Source organism: Neurospora tetraspora, assembly GCF_033439725.1.
Source record: "Neurospora tetraspora strain CBS 560.94 chromosome Unknown B0H65scaffold_3, whole genome shotgun sequence".
In the NCBI taxonomy this organism is placed as follows: domain Eukaryota; kingdom Fungi; phylum Ascomycota; class Sordariomycetes; order Sordariales; family Sordariaceae; genus Neurospora; species Neurospora tetraspora.
In genome coordinates, this window is record NW_026944385.1 from 2557556 (window position 1) to 2580934 (window position 23379).

Sequence of the window (23379 nt, forward strand, 5' to 3'; positions counted from 1 at the left end):
CAATGATTTCTTCCCTTCCCAACCGACCAAGTAATAAACCACCGAGTCCCTGACTCCAGATCCTTTTCTTCGCCGCATGTTTCCTTAAGAATGCCTATTTTGGAAGTAATGGAGAAGCGGGAAAGCAAAAGCTACTTAAAACAGCCAGAGTGAGCAGGGTGGTGGTTTGCTGGTGGTATGGTGTTACTTGACTCATGATAAAAGAGAGAGATAAATGTTCTTCTGGGTATATCGAGAGCTAGTATAACGATACTCGCCGATGTGAATGATGTATAAATAGAAAAAAAAATGTGTGAAGCCAGAGAGAAAAGAGTGGCATTTGTTCCCTGAAATGCCAAATTCAATGCTATGATAAAACATTCGGTCCCACAATCGGTCCCGCGAGTAACAGAATAAAAGAGAGTAAAGCCAGGACGTATCCGATATGATATTGATCGCAAATGTGTGTTAACAACAACCTCCCAACGCCAATGCCCAAAGCAATGCAAATCAGGGACAAATAATAAGTGGAGAGGGCGACGCGCACGGCAGGTCTATTGCTGTTCTTCTTGGTCATCTTGAGCCGCGCATGTCTTCTTCCCTCTTTGCCTCCCGAGGCATAGTCGGACATCTTCTTGACCGTCTGACCATTGGGAGGTTCGCACCATCACCCGCCATCCGTGGGTTGTAACTCAATTCCGCTGTCCCTATCTTGCGTCTGTTTCCCCCAGGACTGCTGTTGTCCGTTCTGTTCGTTGATAAACTTGGCCGCGAGTCGCGGCATGAGAACGCCGGGTTCCGGCGTGAAAATACTCTCATCATCCTCGAGGTCGGTATCGTTGATGCTATCGTTGATGGTATCCGTATCACCCTCGCCGGCAGCTTCTTCTCTTTCCCGGGCCTCCCGAGCCTCTACCTCTTCAGGGGTAAGGACCCGCCCACCAATCTCGACGTCGCTTGCCTTTATCTGGTACGCCAGCGCACGCTTCCCTTCCTTTATCAGCTCTTCTGTCCAGCCCAAACACCGTTTAAGACTCTGGTTAATCTTCTGGCTGTCTGACAGCAACTGCTGATGCTTGGATAGATCCAGCCGTAACCTCTCTTCGTCCTTTTCTCGTCGTTCGGCATCGCGGAGCGCTTTCGTGGCCGGCGTCATGTCAGCGGAATCCTCCGACCCTGAGAGATCGTCATCTTCGTCTTCCAACTCCTCCGTCAGTGTATCCCGTTCCCCGTCTTCTGCTCCTAGCTCGCTGCCCTCTTCGCTGAGGGCGTCCAGATCGGCCCCGGCCAAAAGCCCGGCGTCAGCTGGAGAGGCGACTAGGGCGGGCCCGACGCTTAACCGCCCCGAGCGGGACAGGCGCTTGTAGGCCCGAAGCTCAGCCGTCTGTTTCCGCAGTTGCCTTTCCAGAGTGCGGTTAATCGCCTCAAGACTTGCGTTCGTAATCTGCAAATCCTGGACCTTCCGCTCCCGTCGGGCGTTTGCAACAAGGTCTGATATCTCCTTGTCCTGCGGAGATGACTTTGATGGGCTGCTTGCCGAGCCCCGCCTGGGTTTACCTTCTCCTCCACTCTCTTCCCCATCTACTTCATCCTCCTCATCTTCCTCGGCGACAAAGTCCTCCGCAGCCTGGAGAAGTGAAGCGAATCCACCAGAGGCCATGTTTTCAGACAAGGAGCTGAATGGAGCGGGTACGGATAGAACAGAAGGCGATGGTGCTTCCGAAGGAGGCCGAGAGCTATATGGCGTCATAACTCTGGCCACTGCTGGTGGTTCGGCCATGACTAGGCTGCTGGGGCGACTGGATATCGATCCACTTGCAGGTCGAGAGGGAAGTTCGTTGAGAGATTTGCGTTTCGTTGATTGCCCATTAATAGGCGCCGGTCCGGGCTGGTCAGTCAGGGACTTGCGCTTCACGGACTCTCGGTTTAAAGAAGCGCTAGTCGAGACAGGGGATCGAGGCGAGTTCATAGCCGATAGACTCCCACTCCTTCCGGATGTCTGAGGCGTTAGCTTAATGGGTGATGTAGGTTTATTAACATAGTGTGTCTGAGAGAGCACACTTTGCGGCCTGTTCGAAGGTGCCCTGGACGCTGTTGATACCACTGACGATGGCCTGGACCGGGTTCTCACCGGAGGCTCCGGGTCAGATGCGCCGTTGGCGTAAACAAACTTGCTCAGGAGTTTGTCCTGTTGCTGGAACGGCGCTCCTAGGGATGGGGAAGGGGAGGCCGGACCCGGGCTCTCCTTTGGTGGTATTGTGCCTCCATTTGCGTAGAAAAAAGAAGAGGACTTGGCCGGTTGGAGCACAGGGGGTCTCCCTTGGGCTGGTGATCTCGGTGTCGCCTCGGAGGCATAGAAGAATTTTGAGTCGGGATCCTGCCTGGGGCCCCCTACGTCGGAAGCTGGGCTGAAGGTAACGATGGGTCGTCGGGGGTCGTCGGTGGTTTGTGAGGTTATAGACAAGCTCGATCGCGTATCCCACTGGTCGTTCCGGTCGAGACTGGGAGTACCGAGAGGGGTCGTAGTGGTGCTGTTGACACGGCTTGGTCTAGACGCGGTTCTCGGGGTGCTGCTTATTACCGACTCGGGTCTTCGCCTTGTCGTGGAGGTTGAGACGGTGGATGCGGTCGAGACTCGGGCTGTGGTGGTGACCTTTGGGGTAAGGGGTACCTTGTTGAGGCCTCTTGCGACGGAGGCCGTTTGCGGCTGTCGGGTGGTTGTGGTTGATGCCCGATCGTAGGGCATTCTGGCCACGGTCGGCGACTGCGTGTTCGACGATCTGTCCATTCCTGATTTTAGGTTCGAGTGCGCTGCCGCACCATGTTGGCTTGCGCGGGCCTTGGAATTCCGGGACGAGGTGGAAGTCGGGGTCGCTGCGCCGGCACGAGATGCAGCGGCAGAAGAGGATGCAGCTGCAAACGCGAGGACGACTGGTGGTGCGGAGGAGGGAGTTGGAGTTGAGATGGAGGAGCTCTTTCCGGTGGTGCTGCTACTGCTGTTGTTGCTGGCTTTGCTGCTACTGCTAATAACAGTGCTCGATCGGTGGCTTCCGTTTGGTCGGGAAGAGGTCGAGATATGTGCTGTTCGCGCTCCGGAAGGGGTGATGGTGGTGGTCACAATTGCCGCAGGTGGTTGTTTCCTTGCTTTTCTGGCGCCTCGTAAGGGATCTTGGTCGGAATCGAGAGCTTGTGGCGACGGCGACGAGACTGGTTTGGGTCTGGAGGAGGGAGAGGGTGAGGGCGACCTGTGGTTGTTGTTGTTGTTTATCGTGGGCTTGCCGGAGACTGGAACAGCGAGGGAGACGGGTCTCGGCGGGAGTGGTGAGGTTGAGCGCGAGGTCCCCATGTTGGGACCCGGCCGAGGGGGAAAATGCGCAATGGATTGGGGTCTTAGGGGCATTGCAGCTGCTGGTGCAGGTGCAGACGCAGGGTTCGGTAGGCGACAGGGAGCGCCGACGCTGTGAACACTAACAGATGGGAAGGTCCTCCGGCTACTGGTTGAACCCCCCAATTCTGACTGGGCGACATTGCCAAACAAGACAACACAATACAAGACACTGGTGTACCGTGACACAGGTTGGAATGGCTGAAATCACTGGGCAGGGTGGAAGGGAGGAACGGAAGAGATGGAAAGAGCACTTTAGGGCAGTGTTCCAGGTTGGGATGAGAGATTTGTCCTCAGGGTGAAAAGGGATAAGAGACAGGAGTTTCTTATTCCAGATTCCAGACTTGCGCCAAGTAATTGCAGGAGCACAACATAAACCTAGACTCTTCAAGTAGTGTACCCAACCTTACCAACCTTCCATTACCTCTGGCCGAAAAGCCATTAACCATTCATTGATCATTCTTTGACCATGCGATCTGATCGAGTCACTCTCTCTTCCGTCCCGTGGTCACATCACCTCATCCAAACAAGTGCATTGAAGCCGACTCCTAACCTCCTACCAGTGCCTTTCTTTCTTGGACGTCTACTTGTTGAGCGAGTTTTACAATACAGTACCCTGCATCCCGGACTGTCCGTTCCATAAATACCACAAATAAATACTTGGAAACCGAGATACGGCAAAGGCTCTTTCATTTCGTCTACCGCGGTTTCCCCTATAAGGAGTGTTAGGGATCGTTAAGGATCGGAAATTGGCAAAGTTACATTGGATTTACGGCATTGGTCGCATTTGCATAACAGCGACCCCGCCGCGCCTCGGGGTTTTGGGTCGGCCCCACATGTCACCCGACGACTTGGGGCACCGGGCCGGGCACCCTTGTCCCGCCGTCGCTGTAACAGGGCGCTGGCAGCGACACCCAATGTGGGGTCCTGTCCTTTCTTTTTTGGAGATTTGCAGTTCGATTCACCATCATTTCATCCCAACTTGGACGAAACCCTTCCAGGTACCCAGCTGCGCAACTGAATCACAAGATCCAACCAAGAAACCAAGAACCAGACTTCACTATCTCGTCGGCTGACATCCCATCTGCACTTCGTCACCTACACTAAAGCAGACGCCGCCGTCGATCACCTATCCAACCCCGCGATATCGCGCCAGTCGCGCTTATCCCCATCAGTCGATACAGCCATCAATGCCGCCATAACATACGACCACTCTTCCCCGCCTCTACCAGCAATACCCCCGCGACAGCCGCGCAACCCCCCGCCACCATGGCCCTGCTAGGCATTTCCTTGATTGTCGCCTCCGTCGTCCTCCTCGTCTTGCGCCGACCAGAATGGATTCAGCAGTTCTGGACGAGTCTCTACCGTCAAGCATCGCAGAACCAGCTTCCCCGTCCACCGCAGCGTCCTATACCGCGCATAGAGGAACCTAAACCAGAAGATGATCAGGTCAACAAGAAGGAAAAGGAGAAGAAGAGGATATCGACCCCCGAGAAAGTAGTATCTCCTCCACCACCACCAGTGGTGATCCAGGAAAATGGCATCACCGATAATCCCGATTCTCCTCGCGAGGAGCAGACAACCCCCAAAGCCTCGGCGGCCATCCCCAGCGATTCGGTCCCGGCATTCACCCTCTCTGTTCCCGAACTACCCCAACAACCCAAGGTTGAGGAGGAGGAGCCTACACCGGCCGTGACATCATCAACCTCGACCTCGACCTCGACCTCGACCCCTAGCATGATGATGCCCCCTCCTCCCGTCCCCGCGCGTGGTGGCCTCTCCGCCAACCTCCTTCGCCAACCCGGAACCTCCACACTTCCCCTACCGGGCGGCGGTCCCCTCCCAAACCGATCATCCGGTGGCGGCAGCGGTCCCCTCCCGAACCGGGGCCCCGGAGGCGGAGGTGGTCTCTTCCCGCCCCCCACCCACAGCACCAAACCCGCAAAGCCCTCGCGCGCCGTCGTCCTCACACCCGGCCACTCCCCTCTCGACTGGGCCCGGCTATCAGGGCACCCGACCGCAGACCTGCGCGGCTTACCCAAGGGGACCCCTTACCTGCGCGTGACGCCGAGCATGCTCAAGAAGATGACGGGCCGCAAGGGCAAGGACGCGTGGATGGTGCTGGGCGGGCGGGTGTACAACATCACGCCCTATATCCCTTTCCACCCGGGCGGCGAGCTGGAGCTGCTCAAGGGCGCGGGGAGGGACGGGACGAAGCTGTTTGGGGAGATTCATCCGTGGGTGAATTATGAGGGCATGTTGGCTGCTTGTTTGGTGGGGATTTCTGTTAGTGAGGAGGATGGGGAGGCTGCGCTTGCTGCGGCAAAGAACGCAGGAGGTGGAGGTGGAGGGGGAAGTATGGAGGAGATGGATTAAAGGTGTTGACATGTAATTTGGGCGGTGTGTCAGGGGGCGCAAAGACGAAGGGGAGGCTGTGTGTGTGATACCTTAGAATCATCCTTGGCATAAAATCTCACAAAGCTCCACGGCAATGTGTGGATTGTGAGATTAGAAAGGCATGTTGGAAGACATTTGAGAAGTTATAGATGGATAGCGCTGCCTGTGCCGGATAGTATATACCCGCAGACGCGGCCACTTTATAGAAATGATACCCCCTAGAGGCAGATAAATAATCTCATGATGCATCTTCACGTTCATGGTTCCATTTCTTCCATCTTCCACAGCCATAGCTACCTTCAGCCAAGCTAGATATCAATTTGACCGCTTGGCAAGTTACAATTGTTGTACAAAAACAGAGGCGTGTGGTTCCATAGACTAATGTGATTCGCATGCTCTCTGTAGCGGACACTCCTGACATTTTCCACAGGGGAAGGGAGTCATATCAGATGACATGATTGTCACTCCCATACGGTTCTTCTCGTGGCATTACGTGGGGATAAACCACGGGAAAGATAGGATTAAAATGTTTGTAATCATGATGATGAATAGAGCTGAGGTTCTAGTTGAGATGCCTGGCACTCCCGTAGGGTTTTTTCTCGTGGCACTACGTGAGGATAAATCATAGGAAAGCAAGGATCAAAAAGTTTGTAGTAGTGATGATGAACAGAGCTGAGTTTCTCTAGGTTGGCCTGTTACCTTTCCTTTTTCCTTTCCTGCACACATTTTTGGGTATTAGTCCTCCCTCGCCTTCGCACGCATGTCTCAATCCCCACTGCAGATACCCAGCTCACGCCGTTAGTCGACGCTGGTATCACACCAATATCGTCCCTCGAAGATCTCTTCCACACATACATCTCCCGCCTATCCGCTTCGTCGTCCACAATCTATAACCCAGCCAATAGCCTCTATAGCTGGCCATCTATATGTCCCATCCCGGGACGAAGATACAAGACTCCCTCATGCCTCCACACCTTCTTCGGACCTGTCTTCTTCAACAGGAGCTCACGAATCAACGGAAGCGTAGCCACAACGAGCCGCAAAGCCACTACACCAGATAGTCGCCTTTCTATGACGAGGTCTTCGGTACGTTGGGCACGTCGGCGGCCGTGGCCGCAGCCTGGGCGGAGTGAGTGGACCCCTTATCGCTGCTGTGGCGATGCTTCTTCTTCTCCTTGTCCTTCTTCTTGGACTCCTTTTCCTTCTTCAAGTTGGCCTCGGCGACCAGCTGCTCGAAAGCCATGTAGTCACCCTCCTCTTCGGGGGAACGCTTAGCCTGTTCGTTTCGTTAGCAAGTTGTCTAGTCAAATATGACAAAAGAGGTGAATCATACCTTTGAGCAGATTTCACCAATAATCACCAAAGCCTCGGCTCTCTCCAGCCGCTTCGCCAAGGGGATCTTCTTGTCCTGCAATACCGCGTCGCACACATCTCTGAGCACGCTCTGGATTTCAAACTTGCTTCCCCTCCAGGCCGCCGTCAGAATCTTGCCGGTGACTCTCCTTTCATACTCCATCTTCTTCTCCTCGGTCCAGTCCTCACCACCTAGCTGTTCCATGCGGGCCATCTCCTCCATGCTTTGCTGGGCGTCAATGGCGCTGCTGATGGTGTTCCATGTGTCCTTGACCATAGTACCCTTGTCCTTCATGCGGCTCAGGAATCCTCCCATTCCAAAGAACTTTTGGCTGCGTAGCAAAGCGGTGGCCTTGCTGACGTAGGTTTGACCGATGGCGTGAAGGATATCGAGACCGAAAGATTCCATCTTGAGTTCCTCCACCTCCAGGCGCATTTTTTCCTGGAAGGAATGCGTGACATCCTTGCCCTTGTCGGTTTCGGTCCAGATGGAGATGCGATCAAGCAGCTTCTGCGCGAGGGTGTTGACGCGCTCTTCACGAATTCGTGCGCGCTCCTTCTCGTAAGCGGCGAGTTGCTCGCGCTGTTCCTTGGAAAGACCGCCCTTCTTCTTATCCTTGCCCTTCTTGTTGACGTCGGTATTAGACTCCTCAGTCCCGGCTAGAACCTCGTCCGCAGGCCTGTCCATCAAGGCAGGGCGAATAGGGATCTGCATGCGACTCCCGCTGCGAGGAGTGGACGTGCCTGAAGGAGGCGCTGGCGAGGGCGATGGGGATGGGACCTTGGGTGCGGCGGCAGGGGCAGCAGACGCCTCATCCTCGACCACAACCTTGGGGGGAGCAGAGGTGGAGGCGTCTGCGGGAGTGGCGCCAGCAGCGGTCTTGAGGCTCTCCTTGACAGCCTCGTCAGTACCGGGGAACTCGCCTCCTTCGGCGGCGGCGGCTGCCTCCTCTGCCTCCATTTCGGCCATGCTGATTTCCATGGTGGCAGTCAGGTCCTTCATCAAACTGATCTCGCCAATCCAGTCTACGAAGGCCTCGCCACCGAAAATACTTGTGAAGAACTCGGCGGGATCGACGAAGCCCTCGGTGGGCCGGGCAGACTCCTTGCCATACTTGTCGTAAGCTGCGCGGAGGTCGGAATCGGACAATACTTGGTAGGCCTCACCAATCTGCTGGAACCTTTCGTGGGCGGTAGGGTCGTCGGGGTTCTTATCTGTTGAAGGAGAGAAAGCGATGTCAGTCTAGTGTTGTTTGACAAACCAACTCGCAAAAGGAGTGGTGCCGTGACCTACCGGGATGGTGAACAATGGCGAGCTTGCGATAGGCCTTCTTGATCTCGAGCTCAGTCGCAGTGGGCTTGACGTTCAAGACGTCATAGTAAGCGGTATCGACCACCATTGTGGTGGCTGGCGGAGTCGCAGAAAGATAGAACTGTGAGTGGGTTATAATTTGGATATCGCCGAGTTGCGTTGTTGGACGAAAGCAGCGGGTGCGTTTGCTTGGTCTCGATACCGGATCGCGATTTTTTAGAGGAGTCTGCAGGTGCCGATCAGGGACTTTTAATCACCACGGCAAAGGGGAAAGAGAAGACGTTCACACGTCCAAGTAAAGAAGAAAAAAAAACTGGAGATCCCTTGGCAGTTTTGAAAAAAGGAATTATTGGAAACCAGAGCTGAGGGCAACAGCAAAGCAAAGTTGATTGACTTTCTGAGTGAGGACGACAAGGTTGAAATGTGCCAATGGCCCGATAGAAGGTGGGAGATTGTAGATGGAACCCGACACAGCCCAGTCAAATTACGGGCGTTGACGTCGGTCGGGTCGTCAGGTTGCGACGCTGGGACTAACTGCGAGGTGCACTGAGGTGTCGGCGCTGTCAACTGAATGCAATGCCACTGGAGTTCGAGGTGTCAATGCGGCTACGTATCTGCTTGCTGAGTTGGTTCCGTTCAGGTGTCCATTCCAAGTGGAAGTCGAACAACCGAAAGTTTTGAAGTCCGGATTTAAACCCAACTGAACGAGTACAGGACATAACGGGACGAGATCATGGCATCTGCAAAACTGACTCAAGTCGAGCGACAGGAAAAGCCGAATGCGAAAATTCACGAGGAAACCCGACCCAGGAAGGAGCCCTCCCGTCTGTCTTCCCGCCGCTGCCCCTGTGCTACAGCGTGCCGCCGTGCTGTCCGTCAGTGGGTGAAGTTGCCAAGACCCGGGGGTACGTACCCAAGGTGGGCCGGCGGGGTTCAACGGGGCCTGTGATGATCGCGATCCGCTGACGTCGGCCTGCATTTTTCACCGGCCTTTTCCGCTGTTCTGGCCCGTGTCAATGTCACAGCCGACGGTGAGATAAAGCCCGGGTCACAGTGAGTGGTGGCCGGTGACCGGAGCCTGCCGGATGGATCTTTAGCACCGTCACGGACCCGATCTTCCGGTCGCCGTTACCGCGATACTTCAACGCCGCTGAGGCCGGAAAACTCTCGTAAGCCCATGAGATAACACCCGCACAGTTGGGCAACTGAAGGTCCATGTGATACGTGTCCAGCCTACACTCCCAAGACATCCCAAATCATATTCTTGGCGGCGCATCCCAAACCCTAGCGAGCCTAGCAAACCAAGGATTTGATAAGTCGTCTTCATTTCGTCGCTAATAACCATAAATGACCTGCTTCTTCTCATACCCACCTGTTCCATAAAACTCCGCGCAGAGCAACGCCAAAAGAAGAGAGAAATAAAAGAAAAGCCCAAACATGACCTTCAACCGAACCGAATCAACGCCGAGACCATGTCCTCTTAGATCCTCATCGACGGGAGTCATTGAATCCCCGCCGCCTTCATCCGCTCAAAGCACCTCCTATAAGCTTCATGCACTTCGGGTATCTCATAGCCGTACTCCTTCAACTTGCTCGTCAACTTTGTTGTATCCAGCTTGCAGTTGCTGCGCCCAGCCTTGATCACCTTGGCTTGCTCCTCCAGGCTAAAGTTCTTCCACGTCACCATAGGTCGCACGATATCCCGAAACAGTGTCAGGACCTCATTGTGCGAGATGGCCCCGGGATTCGTAAAGTTGTAGATGCCCACCTCCCCGTGTTCGGCAAGCAAGATGGACGCCGGCAAAAGGTCCGTCAGAATGCTGTTGCTGTTGGGAATGTCCACCACCCTCTCGTACTGAGAAATCTTGGTCACAAAGTTTCGCGGGTGCAGGTCGTCTGATACAGGCATTCGCAGACGCAGGATAAGGCAATTGTTGTAATGCTTCATTATCTGAACCAGCTTGTCAGCCTCATGATACAGCCACAAGTCAAAAGTCTGGAGACTTACCTCTTCGACGTGGGCCTTAGTCATCGAATAGAAACTGCCCGCAAAATTGGCCGGGTCCGTCTCCAAAAAGCCAGGACCATCCCATGGATGAGCATCGTCGTACTGATAGATACAACCCGTGGCAAACACGATGATGTGGATGCCCCTTGTAAAGCAGCAGTCCGTCAAGTTGAGTGTTCCCACGACGTTGGACCTCATGGTGGCCTCCCTGTTGTCTTCACACCAGTCCACATTGGGCCGTCCGGTACAACCCGCTGCGTTCAGCACATGGGTGGGATTCACTCTATCGAGCTCTGCCAGGACAGCCTCCCGGTTCTCCATACGGATGGTGGTTGTGTAGACCTCCTTCCCCTGGCTCTCTAGCAACGCCTTTAGGTGGCCCGCAACCCATCCATCGCCACCCCATATAAGAAAGCAGTTGGGTTTGTTGCCGTTCGTGGTCTCGGTAGCCATAATGAGGGTGGTTGAGCTGTGATCTGGATATTAAACCTTGCCGAGAAGGGGTGAGAGGCAACAGAAACGAAGACGACAAGAGGATGAGTTGGGGCAACAGGGAAGCTACGCTCTGGCTGCTTAGCTGATAAGTATGACCTCGACGAAGCGTCGCGGCGTGACTAAACAGACGACTTGTTGGGATGAAGAATCACAGTGAGGGAACCAGCTAAGATGAGAAGGAAGAAAGTCAAGGGGATGATATAAAGTATTTCCCCAAAGCCCGGAGCTGGACCCGAAAGCGCGGTCTGGAGAGCCGGCCACATGGAAGGAGGTCAACCGAAAAGGGTACATACAGAGGCGGAAGGTACCCGCTTGGGAACCATAATGGGAATGCCGCTGGTCGGGTTGCATCCCAAGACGTCCAGACTTCTCATCATCCACTTGGATGGCTTTGCCCCTTGAACCCTTGAAGACGGTAGATCAGGATCTGTCCCGTCGGGCGGGAAACGCGGGGGAGGGCTGGAGGGGAACCACCCAATGGCCACGAAAAGCACGAAAGCGGCGTTGGCGGCCAACCGCTTTTTCCAAAAGTCCATATCGGACCCATGATGGCCGCCTCATAGGGTCTCGACCCTGGAGGGATGTATCAAATCCGGATGTCGACAATGCATCATGTCTCTTGAAGATGGACGGTCTGTGACGGTGTGATCCATAGTCTCGCTATCTTATCGAATTATACCACAGTACGTGTACTTCAGGTCCCCGTCGTTGTACCGGTACATATCAGTGTTTGCCAGGGTTCGTTTTTGGCCGTACAGCTTCCAAAGATGTCATCATATTCGATCCAAACAGAGGTAAAGAAGAGCGGAATCAGATGTTTTCAATTCGTTTCGTAAGTCTCGTGGGCATCTGTGGGAATTCCATGGTTCCAGAAATCGTGCTGCTTCCGAAGTTCCGAGACTCTTCCTTTCAGACACATTCCCGTTCCCGTTGCAAGACGTGCCGCTGCCGCCGGGACAGACGGGACCCTGACTCCACTCGTCTGGAAGCTCGGAATAAAACCCCCCGCAGACGCCAGACGCACACAAAACTGCAATCGACCAGAAAGCAACCTGCAACTTTTTTGCTCTTCACTTTCACCAGATCGTTTGTTCCTACATCCAAGGCCCTTCGACATGAGCCAGATATCGGCTGCGCTACAAACGCCTTCACGCTATTCGACGGACGTGTGAGCGCGGATCCTGACAATGGTTCGACCAAACAAGCTTCGAACTTGAGGCAGTTGCCCCTCGTTATGAACGGCAGCAGCATCAAATCGACGGAATTTTTAGTGCAAGGCACAGGTCGATTGACAGCTCTGGTGAGCCACCATTGACCAATGAGAAGCTCGAATTGACTCTGACCGCCCGTTGGTGCCAAGCGGCGCTGTGGGAGCTCGGACCACATCCCTCCCCTCTGGCGCTGGCGGCGCTGAGGATTTTCTTTCCCTCCGTCCTTTCCCCAATCTGCCCAAGACTCCAATCTGTCCAATCCCACCTCCAAATCCCGTCTCTCCTGCCAACCCAATCAACCAGCCCGTCACCCACGACACCCAACCAGCGCATTAAATTCCAGCACGGCGGTGTCAAGCTTGAAGTGAGCTTCCTCCAGTGACAGCTCACCTCCCCGGCTCAAGATCGGCAGAATTCAAAACTTTGAGTGGAGTTGCGACAGCCCCAGGAAGAAGCAACCTTTTCTTTTCCCCTCCCATTTGGACTTGGTCATCTTTTCAAAACAACACAATAGACTCTTGTATTACTTCTTTTCACCCCATTTCACGCGCATTGGGACCTATAATCTCATCCTCGAGATCCCATCGTCTAATTCGCCCTAATTCATCCGGCCACCCGATTGCGCCGAACCCCTGAGGCCTACCTCCACCGCCTTTGCCTTTACGCGCACAGTTACAGACACCAAACTCAAACATATATCACCAAGATGGGCGCTTTTACCAAGGCCGCTTATTTCCTTTTACACCCTAACCAGTTGAGGTCCATCGTTCAATGGTATGCGCCCTCGTCCCCCCATCCCCCTTTCCCCCCCCCGTTTCCTCTTCAACCTTCCCACTGTCTTGTTCCGTCCATGTGCTAACCCGAAGCCTTGCACAGGAAGGTATGGCATGAGCCCGTTCACAAGCGCGACCCTTCCAAGGAGACCGGGACGGAGAAGGCATGCTTCCGCCATCTGGAACTGACCTCGCGGTCATTCTCCGCCGTCATCCAGGAGCTCAACCCCGAGCTCCTGATGCCCATCTGCCTCTTTTACTTGGTACTTCGTGGCCTTGATACGATCGAGGATGACATGACCATCGATATTGCCAAGAAGGAGCCCTTACTGCGTGGGTTTGCCGAATTGATGGAGATTGATGGCTGGACCTTTACCGAGAACGGCCCCAATGAGAAGGATCGTGAACTCCTGGTCCACTTTGACGATGTCATCGCAGAGTTGAAGAAGGTCAAGAAGCCTTACTACGACATCATCCGCGAAATCACCGTCAAGATGGGCAACGGTATGGCCGACTACGCCTTGAACGCCGAGCACAACACCAACGGTGTTAACACCGTCGAGGAATACGAGCTCTACTGCCATTACGTGGCCGGCTTGGTGGGCGAGGGTCTCACCCGCCTGTTCGTTGAGAGTAATCTCGCCAACCCAGCGCTCCTCGAGCGTATGGAGCTGACGGAGAGCATGGGTCAGTTCCTCCAGAAGACCAACATTATCCGTGACATCCACGAGGATTACGTCGACAAGCGACGATTCTGGCCCAAGACGATCTGGAGCAAGTATGTCAACACGTGGGACGACATGTTCAAGCTTGAGAACCGGGAAAAGGCTCTCCAGTGCAGTTCCGATATGGTCCTCAATGCGCTCAAGCACACCGAGGAGTGTTTGTTCTACATGGCTGGTATCCGTGACCAGAGTGTGTTCAACTTCGTCGCTATTCCCCAGGCCATGGCCATTGCGACATTAGAACTCGTCTTCCGCAACCCAGCCATCTTTGAGAGGAATGTCAAGATCACCAAGGGTGACGCCTGCCAGCTCATGATGGAGTCGACACAAAATCTTCGCGTATTGTGCGAGGTGTTCCGCAGGTACGCGAGGAGGATACACAAGAAGAACGATCCAAGAGATCCCAACTACCTGGCAATCAGCGTCCAGTGCGGAAAGGTAAGAATGGTCATCTGCATCTTTCATTCTGGGTCCAAGCTAACAAATGCCTCTACAGATCGAGCAATTCATCGAGTCCATTTTCCCCACCCAAGACCCCAAGAAAATCGCACTCGCCCAGGCTCAAAATCCCAACCAAGAAGCGGTAAACACCATGGACACTGGTGGAACCACCTTCCTGATCTTGTCCATGGTTGGTGTCATGTTCATTATTGGCGGTCTTATGGTGGGTATTTCTGTTCGTCACAACAACTTCCGCGTGGTCGGCTTGCTCGTTCACATGCTAACAGCTGTATAGATGGGAGCCGCGTGGCTCATGGGTGCTCGATTCGACATGGCCTACGAGGACATTACATCGAGAGTCGGCACCTTGGTTAAGGGTGCCGCTCAAGTCTCGAGTGCCACAGTATCCAGCATTCCCACGACGGTGGTGCACCAGGAGTTGTAATGCATCAGCGATCAATTCGATCTATACCCTTTAATGACCGGCGCCTGATCGGATCTTTCGACACCATACACAGACGACCAACGATCGATCGATTTAAGCCAGCATGTAATATCTCATGTGATATTGAACTAGCGATGACTTTCGTATGATTACGAGGCGAGTACTTTCCTGCGCGGGCGATATAAAGGTAATTTTCTGGTTTGGGAGACGTGGCAAGCCGGGGCGTTCATGGTCGGGGAAGGGGTACGGCGATGCCCCTTTTATGTTCCCCGACCTAGCCCCTGATGAAAGATCAGTGTGCCTCGTGGCCTGGATTCCGAGGGACGACAACTACTAACATTGTTTTAATAAACGACCATTGAACCTTCTTCCCCCTTCTCCGTTCATCTACCTTTGAGAAGAACTGAGAATGGACAGTCAGTCTCAAACGAGGGCTGCCCTTCCTTCAAACATTGACATGAGCATGAATACGCAGAAACTAGCACGGATGTCAAATTGCAATCTAGTCGAGTTCCCTCTTCATGGGGGAACCATCAATGGCTATGGTTGTGCCGAAGATGTGCTGAAATTAAACCTCACCCTGCAAGTAGCCTGGTATCCGGGCACGTCGTCATCATGGTCTCACTCTCTACGGCGAGGAGTCTGTTGCCGGCGGATTGCGTACATTTCGTCATTCAAACTTGATCCTATGAATAACTGCCATAGAAAAATATAAAAATTCATTCTATCATGCTGCTCTACGCTCAAACACCCAAGTCAAGCAGTGAAGTGAAGAGTCCATTTGCTAGTGAACAATGTTCTATCGAGTACTCGTGTACCATAGGTGAATCATGTCGAATTAATATCCCAATGCAAGTCGGGACGGGCGGGCGGGTAAGAATGCCATATTATATATCAGCGATAGGCGCCACAGGCAGGCTCAAACTACTAGTTCTAACTGGTTCGTCACATTTTCGCTTCGTAACGTTCGGGTCGGTACCTGCGTACCTGTTTCACCACAGCAGTCAGCACCCCTTAGTTCCCCCGGCTTGCATCTGAGACGCAACCAGCGCCAGAGGCAGAGAAAGCAGGGGCGCGTCTTGATACATATAGGTAATTTCGGGAAATACGCTGGGACAATGCATGAGGTACATGCATAGATAAGTCCTACTAGGGGTGAGGGGGGGTAAAGAGTGAAAGAGTAAAAGAGCGAAGTGTGTTGATGTCGAGAGTGTGTGGGTTCCTTGGGGGGGAATGGACCTGCGTAGTCGACTCATGCGCCTGTTCATCTCTTCTACTGTTGAGCTGAGAGTGAAAGGGCAGATGTATTCCATAGCCATAGCTTCGTGTAAAGGAATCAGTGCGGATTATTTGCTTCCGAGTAAAGATTGACTCGAAGTCTTGAGAAAGAGTTTAGTCGAAATCAGGAACACTACCGAATCGCTGGGTCATGAATGTTTGCAACGACTTCAATATATATAAAAAAGAATTATCCAACAGCCCTTTATCTCTCCATCCAGTCCCGGGCCTCGCAAATAATGACGACGATGCTCTCGCTTGGCTGGCTATATACACTTTGACTTGACTCTTCCGTAAACAGCAACAAAAGATCGCATTCAGTTGAACAACACTTGCTCCGTTTTTATATCCCCAAACAATCAACACCAGAAAAGTGACCAACAATCGAACTTTGAATTTAAAGGTTGCCATTGTTAGCAATCAAGCTTGTCGTCCCCTTAACATTGTTCGACACCTTAGCGCCCGTCTTCTGCGCCAACTCCTTAATCCTGTTGCCAACAGCCGTCACATCCGTGATGCCCTCAAGAGCCATCAGGTAAGCAGCGAGACCAGCAACGTGGGGGCTAGCCATGGAGGTACCGCTGAGAGTGTCAGTAGCAGTATCGCTCTTGATGCCGACAGACAGGACGTTGACGCCGGGAGCAAAGATGTCAACGCCGGTACCAAAGTTGGAGAATGAGGCGCGGGCGTCGGTGCGCTGGTCGATGGCGCCGACGGTGATGGCGGCGGGGGCCGAACCGGGCGACGTGTTGGCAGTGTCCTGGTTCTCGTTGCCGGCGGCAACGACGGGGACGACGCCCGCGGCAGCGATCTGGTTGATGGCGCTGTTGATGGCTTTCGATTTGCCGCCGCCGAGAGACATGTTCATGACGGCCTTGCCGCCGAGCTTCTGAGAGGTGGCGGTGTCGGCGACGAACTGCATGCCCTGGAGAACGCCCGAGTTGGAGCCGGAGCCGTCGGCGTCGAGGACCTTGACGGCAACCAGTTTGGCCTTCTTGGCGACACCAAAGGTGGCGCCGGCGATGGTGCCGGCGACGTGCGAACCGTGGCCGTTCTCATCGGTGTCCACGTTGTTGACAAAGTTGGCGGCGAAGGTGGCGCGGCCTTCGTACTCGGAGTGGGTGACGCGGATACCGGTGTCAACGACGAAGGCGGTGATGCCCTCGCCAGCGGTAGAGTCGAAGACATAGGAGGCCGCCTGCCTGCTGGCGGTGGCGTGGCTGAGGCGGGCCAGGCCGGTGGTGGTCGAGTTCTGCGAGGTGAGGGCGTTGAGCTTGACGTACTGATCCGCCTCGATGTACTCGACCTCCTGGGCGGAGTGGATGTCGTTGATCATGTCATCATCGGCGTCGAGAGCCATGGCACGCCATGTGCCCAGCTTGAAGGACTTGACGCTGTTGGACAAGACTCTGCCGGTCTTCGCGTCGCGCTTGCCCAGGTTGCGCTTGGCCACCAGAGAGGTGATCTTGGTCTGATGGGCACTGATGGCCTCTTCGCCAAAGGTGTTGTTGTAGACGACAATGTAGCGCCCGGGGATGATGTTGTTGATCTGAAAGTTGGAGATGGGGACACCGGCGGCGGTACCAGCGGTGGTGCCAGTGTTCTGGGTGTTCTGGTGGTCATGTCTCCCCCTCGCCGGAGCGGCAGTGACGCCTAGGGCAGAGAGGAGGAAGGCAGCGGCGACAGAAAACCGGACCATAGTGACGTTCTTTCAGAGTGTCTTCTTGATAGTGACGAGTGAGGATGCTGAATAGTGTCTAGGCTGTTACCACCTAGGTTGTAAAGCGGAGTGTCGTGAATATGTCGTATGTAAAAGAGAGGCTGATGCTGTCAAAAGTATAGTCGGAGAGATGACAGATATCGAGATATAAGGTTGTTGGTAAGTGAAAGGAATGTCTAGTCGACCAACTAAAGATCCGAGGCCGGCAAAGGATCGTGTTTGTCGATGTATAAACAAGCAAAAGAAGGATGGCGTATGCACAGCAATACGAGTAAGGGATCCGGAGGGCAGAGGAAGGTCGTCAGTGGTGCCCACGGCGAGGAGAAGCGAAGGGGGAAGAGGAAAACAAGAAAGATGGACGGAAGAACAAGTCGATGCTGGGTTGACAAGACATGATGGATACAGCCCAATACCGTGCTATTTGAATCCCGCTCGAACTTGGCGCATGTATGAGGGCAGTTCCATCACCAGGCCCCTTTGGGGATCCATGGTGTCTCGAAGGCCTGGTGGTTTGGGTACGTCGTGACGGTAACGTCGTAAAGGGGGCCGTTACCGAAACATTGGCGAGCCTGCAGGGACCGCTACCACGAACAGGACACTGGAAAATGCTACGGCATCATAGCGGTTCTGGGCTTCCTGGATGGGATGGTTCCTGGATGGTTCTGCTGGTAAAGTCGATGTCAGAAAACAAAGTATCCTTGCCTGCCAAGAGGTATAAAGCTGGGGTGTGCCGTCCGAATCCCACCATTCGGAGCCATGAAAGCTGTAACGCCACACGGTTTTGTTACGCTATAGGTGAGGGCACCCCCTTAAACCTCAAACACCACTGTCTGATCTTTCCGAGAACCCACGCGACGAGACAGATGCGGGTGTCCGGGCGAATGTGAGCCTTGATGTGAACTCTGGGCAGGTTGGCGATCGACGGCAGTGGACAAGGTCAGATACGAAGGCAAACATTCCGTCAGCCGGTGAGGTCTCTTTCGAATGTCCAACCATCATACCTAGATGCCATGATGCCGAAGGACACAAAGGGGTCCGTTACATGGAATAGAGGTATGATAACAGCACATGAGAATATGAGACGCGCAGTGTCTTGAAGGCCGTGGAGAACTGCTGATTGTGATGAACCCGATGCCGCAAATTCGATATCGACATGCGAAGCCGTCATGAAGATGTGAGTGGGCGAGGAGGAGGAGGCTCAACAGATGCTGCAGTGATTGCAAGCGCTGGTTCACAGTCTGAAACAACCTCAACGTCGCCAAGAAAGAGCTTAGCGCCTCTCCGCGTCCGGGGCAGTCTCCACCAAACGGGGGTCGTTCTCGGCGCTGCTTGTTCTCTTGCATCATGTTTCGTGCCTGGGCGAATGCTACCATTGCGGCGGCGTCATCACTGTCATTTCCGAAATGGCATCATGTTTATGACAAGACGTAGTGTTGAAGCTCGAGATCCTTGACAGCTATAATGTCTAAATCCAGGTTCGACTGCACCCTATTGAGGAAACAAACAATGATCGGATGGGTCCGGAGAAGACTGAAACTGACGACTTGATATGGAAGACGGCCGTTGTTGATGCTCTTATTCGGATTCCGAGACTGATCTCTTTTCCCGTGCTCCCCGTGCTCCCCGTGCTCCGTGGTATCTTTGCTGTGTTAGTCGGGCTCCACTTTAATTGAGTGGGTCCGGGTGTCCGTGCCGTGTCCGGCCTACAAGCAATGGGTCCGGCCCCGATTAGGCGGTCATTTCTTCGGAGGGTTTTCAACAACGCGTGTGAGACAGCCTTATAGTTTTTTTGCCCTTGGTGATTGACAAGTACACAAGGTAATGTGACTTGCAAAGTCTAGACCGGGCGTGATCTTGTTCTTGTCGTACTGGTCATACTGGTACCCCTCTTCCCTCCCCTCTCTGCGAATTGCTGCGTGTTGCTCAAGATGAGGTATCTTGGCCATGCATCGCATCAAGTGCCAGATGGGGCTATCGTCATGATTCTCAAGTCGTGTCGATTTCTTGCAGACTTGGTGCAGCACGACACATGATGTCCATATTGCTTGAACAACGACAGCATGACAACAGAGGCTATTCAAGACGCTGTGATTGATGATTGTGCAAAGTCAAGATTTCTTTGGTGTGTGCCCGTCTGTTTGTTCTCTTTGATGGATTGTTGTTCGTATGATGAGTGCTCTTGGGAAGGCCTGGAGGGGAGTGTTTACAGGTATATGAACAAGACCTGGAAAATCGGGCATGTTGGTGATCTCCATCTCTTGGATGCAAAGGAGTGTGGTGCAATCCAAAGGAAGAGGCCTCACATGGCAGCATGGCAACACTAACAGATGGGGGCGCAGTGTCGTGGAAAAGGTGCAGTTTTCATTTCAAGATCGTCATTTAAACTTTTTGGTTCCCGATTGTCCGTTCTCCACTTGACCTCGCGGGTACCTTTAGGGTCTCGCTTATCCACACCAACAATGCATGTGGGCCAAAGTTAGTGGTACCGCGGATCCGCATGCAGTACCTTAATATTTTAGAGGGGCATTTGTTAGCAGGTTTCCTCTGCAGTTGCCATTGCCATTTCCCTCCCAGCCTCCATCCGAGCCTCCGCCATGATCGCCATCCACACCAGGGCACAACTTGAACCCTCGACAACCAAAGGACACAATTCAATTTCGTTGTTGCTACCAACAGTCCCTTGCCTTACAATCTCTATATATTCTTTAGCTTGTTCAAACTAGACATTCCCCGTTGCCCGCCACAGCCCCAAATCCATCGAGGTTGGGTCCTTGTCACTCTGTCTCGGGCACCATGCACTAATCCACTTCCGCAATTTAGACGTCCAGACACTTGCAGCCTGCCAGCCAGACACTGCACACTGCAGCCAGACACTGCAGCCAGACACCACACGGCAGCGACGCATCCCCCCCAACCCCATCATCCAAACCCGCCAATCTCAGCTCTCAGAACGGTCTGGCCGTTTGGATCCCGGTCAACAAACCCAAGTCCCAAAAGTCCCTTGTTGGCCTTCTTTCTGTTGTCGCGGTGCCGGCGTCAACCTGACTTTTCTCCCCCGCGGTCCTGCTGCAGTATCGAGAGAGTGTCATTCAGTCCGCTTGGTTTCTTGACACGCGACTCCCGACAGGACCTGCACCTCCCGTCAGCAGCACATCGATCGTACCGATCGGCCCATAGCGCACGCAGACTACGCATAAGCAGGCTCAAAGTGTTCAGTCAAGGCGTACGTGCGACAGCGACAGCAACTTGCAGGGCGAATTATTCCATCTCCGACGGCGCACGCGACCCAAGCAACCCTCTCGTTGCTCGGTAGATTCCTCCAGAGTTCAGCCTTCCAGCCTTCTCGATTCACTGTCCCGTCGTTCCAAATCACGTCGCTCCCTCGTCCTTTTCTTCTGCGTTCCCTGCGCTGCCTTGTCGTTGTTCGTCCTTCATCTCGTCTCTCCTCCCGTCCCCACTATCCCGCAACGACCACCATACGTACCATCCCGGAAACCATTCTGGATATCCTCCTGGGTACCTTACGTCGCCTTCATTGTGACGAACTCAGCCATCACTACACGCCCCTTCTCTGGCCATAGCGAGACGGACGACATATTTCTCGCTTACCCGCATGTCATGACCTTGAAGCCACCAGATCATTAGTACCGCATCCACCATCTACGCCAGAGATTCCAACATGACACCGCCCAGCGACCCAATGCTTCTCGATCAAGTACACTCCGAGTCCTTGACTCTGGACACCCGCCTACCGAGAGCCGAGAGGGACCAATCACTGCAAGAAGAAGAGGAGGGCAAGGCAACGGTCGAGTTGGCCAACATAATGACCACGGCCTCAAATCCGGTATCGCCGGGTTCCTCAAGCCCACCACTCGACCAAGTCGGCCTGCAAGACTTTGTCCCACCCACCCGTCCAAGCAGCACCCCGTTTCCGCACCCGGACCCGAGAAATGCTACTTTGCGAAGGGCCACTTGTCCCGCCGAGGACTTGATGGATTTAGACGAGCCCGGCCATTGTCAACCGCCTGCAGGCAGTCTGCCTGGCCCGAGCCAAAGCGTTGGCGTTAACCTCAACCATCTCCCCGCCGAGATCCACGAATGCATCCTCGACCACTTGTTCGGCTTCCGCGTATCACCAGCCTCAAAGAGCTCCATTGTACGATGGGGCACCGCACTGAGGCACTCGAGGCGAAGGGAACTGTCAGAGTTATCATTGGTCAGCAGTGTATGGAGGGTCTTGATCCAGGAGCGACTATATCGGCACATCAAGCTCAAGGCCACGATCGATTCATTGCGCAGCTCGTTTTCCTGGTTCTGCCAGAACCCGCATCTGCGCTGCTACGTCAAGCACATCGAGGTCTGGTTTCCCGTCTTCCAGCCAAAGTATGGTCCTTTGGCAGTCTCCAACACCAATGTTTTGCCTACCGTCACAGCCGATGGCTTGACCAATGCCACCTACATACTACCGGGCAACAACTGCTCCCTAGAAGAGGCCTTTTACTTTGTCGCCGAGACTTTCCCAGAGGTTTCTGTTCTAACCCTGGAAGGTGGTGAACGAAAGAAAGCGCCGAAAGTGCGACATTGGATTCGGGAAGAACGCGGGCAGCTTAGGGCGATGCCCAAGGTCGAAACCATTCGGACACTTATCTGCAAGGGACAGTGGAACCTGATCAGGAGCCTGGAAGACTGGGAAGCCATCATGTCGGCTCTCCCCAGCTTGCAGGAATGGCACGGTTCCTATAGTAAGCCCAAGTCTAAGAGTTACCTCACTATGGCCGAAGTCCTTGGGCAGCCCATGAGCCTGTCCACCCTTAATCTCTGCATTGAAGGCGATTATCGGCGAGAACTATCCTTTCCCCATTACTTCAACAAAGTCAGGACCAAGGTGCATTTCTGCTCGACCCTGGCACAAGCTGCCGCGTTACCTTCTATGGAACACATTTCTTATACGGGAAGGGTTTGCAAACAGTTCTTTATCGACCTGGCAAACCGGTTGAAGGACATCCGAAATCCTCGTCTCAAATCCATCGATATTACAGTCAAGAACTGCTGCCGAAACGTGGCACACTGGAATGAATCAGGGTCGGGAATTACAGACATGTTTTTCATCAAGGCATTTGAGGCTCTGGTACTCGCGGGTATTCGCTCTTTGGAGAAGCTTACTTCGGTTAAGTACCTGCGCATTCGTTATGTTGACCTCGGTATGTCACTGATTGGGTATCTTCTCTCTCCAGTGATTTCTGGCTAATCTTGGATTTCAGACTCTCCCGTTCCCCCGCTAAATCCATACTTCCAGCTGCGCAACGGCTGGGCTTCCGGTGTCTGGAGCGAGGTTATTGTTAGCGAACTTAACCGCGTCCGGCCCTCGGTGCGCTTCGAGGAATTGGCCGAGTCTTTTGGCGAGGTTGGCTACAGCAAGGATGGCAGGATGGTCATAAATCCTGACTTCCCCAGGGCCAGGGCTCTATCGTTGAAGTTGTCCAACTATCGTTTGCTGAGCGGTGGGATTTCCGTTTCGCATTCACTCTGAGAGTCGCTGTTGCGGCTCGTCACCCATTCCCTCTGATCAGCATAAAGCGCAAAAGGATCTACTGTATCTGTTACATGGGAAGGTTTGATTTTGCTTTTATCTTGATTCTTGTTTCGAAAGCATGGCGTTTCGGTTCCAAAGTTGGGGCCTCCCACTGATATCAAGGTATGTCACATAGGTAGGCGGGAAGGCGGATCTTGGTCGGGGTTAGAACATGAGGATAATGGTTGGACGGCACCGGCGTCAATATGGGAATCCGACATCCTTAACATGTGCCTTAGCATAACAAATGTGCCTTAGCATAACAACAGATCTTATCAGGTCGCG

At 53.8% G+C, this 23379-nt stretch overlaps 8 protein-coding genes across 8 annotated transcripts; 3 read left to right on the forward strand and 5 right to left on the reverse strand.

Annotated features, from left to right (window-relative positions):
- Nucleotides 1–503: 503 nt before the first annotated feature.
- B0H65DRAFT_161590 (uncharacterized protein) lies at nucleotides 504–3680 on the reverse strand. Its single transcript, XM_062821248.1, has one exon. The coding sequence runs from the start codon at nucleotides 3377–3379 to the stop codon at nucleotides 647–649; it is 2733 nt and encodes a 910-aa protein (XP_062683070.1). The 5' UTR covers nucleotides 3380–3680; the 3' UTR covers nucleotides 504–646.
- Nucleotides 3681–4314: 634 nt separating this feature from the next.
- On the forward strand, nucleotides 4315–6015 carry B0H65DRAFT_461988 (uncharacterized protein). The gene has a single exon (XM_062826622.1). The coding sequence runs from the start codon at nucleotides 4634–4636 to the stop codon at nucleotides 5738–5740; it is 1107 nt and encodes a 368-aa protein (XP_062683071.1). The 5' UTR covers nucleotides 4315–4633; the 3' UTR covers nucleotides 5741–6015.
- Nucleotides 6016–6830: 815 nt separating this feature from the next.
- Nucleotides 6831–8514, reverse strand: B0H65DRAFT_422770 (X-domain of DnaJ-containing-domain-containing protein; the record flags this gene model as incomplete). Its single annotated transcript, XM_062824419.1, has 3 exons — nucleotides 6831–7037; nucleotides 7095–8329; nucleotides 8409–8514. The coding sequence occupies 3 exons, from the start codon at nucleotides 8512–8514 to the stop codon at nucleotides 6831–6833; spliced, it is 1548 nt and encodes a 515-aa protein (XP_062683072.1).
- Nucleotides 8515–9801: 1287 nt separating this feature from the next.
- On the reverse strand, nucleotides 9802–11044 carry B0H65DRAFT_161901 (uncharacterized protein). The gene is made up of 2 exons (XM_062821252.1): nucleotides 10435–11044; nucleotides 9802–10377 (listed from the first exon to the last, which is right to left on the reverse strand). Exons 1-2 carry the CDS (start codon nucleotides 10885–10887, stop codon nucleotides 9928–9930), a joined length of 903 nt encoding a protein of 300 aa, XP_062683073.1. The 5' UTR covers nucleotides 10888–11044; the 3' UTR covers nucleotides 9802–9927.
- On the reverse strand, nucleotides 11045–11529 carry B0H65DRAFT_161897 (uncharacterized protein). The gene has a single exon (XM_062821251.1). The coding sequence runs from the start codon at nucleotides 11463–11465 to the stop codon at nucleotides 11202–11204; it is 264 nt and encodes an 87-aa protein (XP_062683074.1). The 5' UTR covers nucleotides 11466–11529; the 3' UTR covers nucleotides 11045–11201.
- A 1052-nt stretch (nucleotides 11530–12581) lies between these two features.
- B0H65DRAFT_161910 (squalene synthetase) lies at nucleotides 12582–14729 on the forward strand. Its single transcript, XM_062821253.1, has 4 exons — nucleotides 12582–12914; nucleotides 13017–14076; nucleotides 14135–14302; nucleotides 14375–14729. Exons 1-4 carry the CDS (start codon nucleotides 12847–12849, stop codon nucleotides 14522–14524), a joined length of 1446 nt encoding a protein of 481 aa, XP_062683075.1. The 5' UTR covers nucleotides 12582–12846; the 3' UTR covers nucleotides 14525–14729.
- A 1318-nt stretch (nucleotides 14730–16047) lies between these two features.
- B0H65DRAFT_161959 (peptidase S8/S53 domain-containing protein) lies at nucleotides 16048–17736 on the reverse strand. The gene has a single exon (XM_062821254.1). The coding sequence runs from the start codon at nucleotides 17499–17501 to the stop codon at nucleotides 16200–16202; it is 1302 nt and encodes a 433-aa protein (XP_062683076.1). The 5' UTR covers nucleotides 17502–17736; the 3' UTR covers nucleotides 16048–16199.
- A 3465-nt stretch (nucleotides 17737–21201) lies between these two features.
- On the forward strand, nucleotides 21202–23052 carry B0H65DRAFT_507960 (uncharacterized protein; the record flags this gene model as incomplete). The annotated part of the gene is made up of 2 exons (XM_062828186.1): nucleotides 21202–22723; nucleotides 22784–23052. 2 exons carry the CDS (start codon nucleotides 21202–21204, stop codon nucleotides 23050–23052), a joined length of 1791 nt encoding a protein of 596 aa, XP_062683077.1.
- Between the last annotated feature and the right edge of the window lie 327 nt (nucleotides 23053–23379).

What these genes read in the sequence shown, in the direction of transcription:
- B0H65DRAFT_161590 (XM_062821248.1), bottom strand. Translation starts at nt 3,379, where the DNA reads ATGCCCCTAAGACCCCAATCCATTGCGCATTTTCCCCCTCGGCCGGGT.
- B0H65DRAFT_461988 (XM_062826622.1), top strand. Translation starts at nt 4,634, where the DNA reads ATGGCCCTGCTAGGCATTTCCTTGATTGTCGCCTCCGTCGTCCTCCTC.
- B0H65DRAFT_161901 (XM_062821252.1), bottom strand. Translation starts at nt 10,887, where the DNA reads ATGGCTACCGAGACCACGAACGGCAACAAACCCAACTGCTTTCTTATA. An exon ending in CTAAGGCCCACGTCGAAGAG is followed by an intron (nt 10,378 to 10,434) that starts GTAAGTCTCCAG and finishes AAGCTGGTTCAG; the next exon opens with ATAATGAAGCATTACAACAA.
- B0H65DRAFT_161897 (XM_062821251.1), bottom strand. Translation starts at nt 11,465, where the DNA reads ATGGACTTTTGGAAAAAGCGGTTGGCCGCCAACGCCGCTTTCGTGCTT.
- B0H65DRAFT_161910 (XM_062821253.1), top strand. Translation starts at nt 12,847, where the DNA reads ATGGGCGCTTTTACCAAGGCCGCTTATTTCCTTTTACACCCTAACCAG. An exon ending in TTGAGGTCCATCGTTCAATG is followed by an intron (nt 12,915 to 13,016) that starts GTATGCGCCCTC and finishes AGCCTTGCACAG; the next exon opens with GAAGGTATGGCATGAGCCCG. An exon ending in TCAGCGTCCAGTGCGGAAAG is followed by an intron (nt 14,077 to 14,134) that starts GTAAGAATGGTC and finishes ATGCCTCTACAG; the next exon opens with ATCGAGCAATTCATCGAGTC.
- B0H65DRAFT_161959 (XM_062821254.1), bottom strand. Translation starts at nt 17,501, where the DNA reads ATGGTCCGGTTTTCTGTCGCCGCTGCCTTCCTCCTCTCTGCCCTAGGC.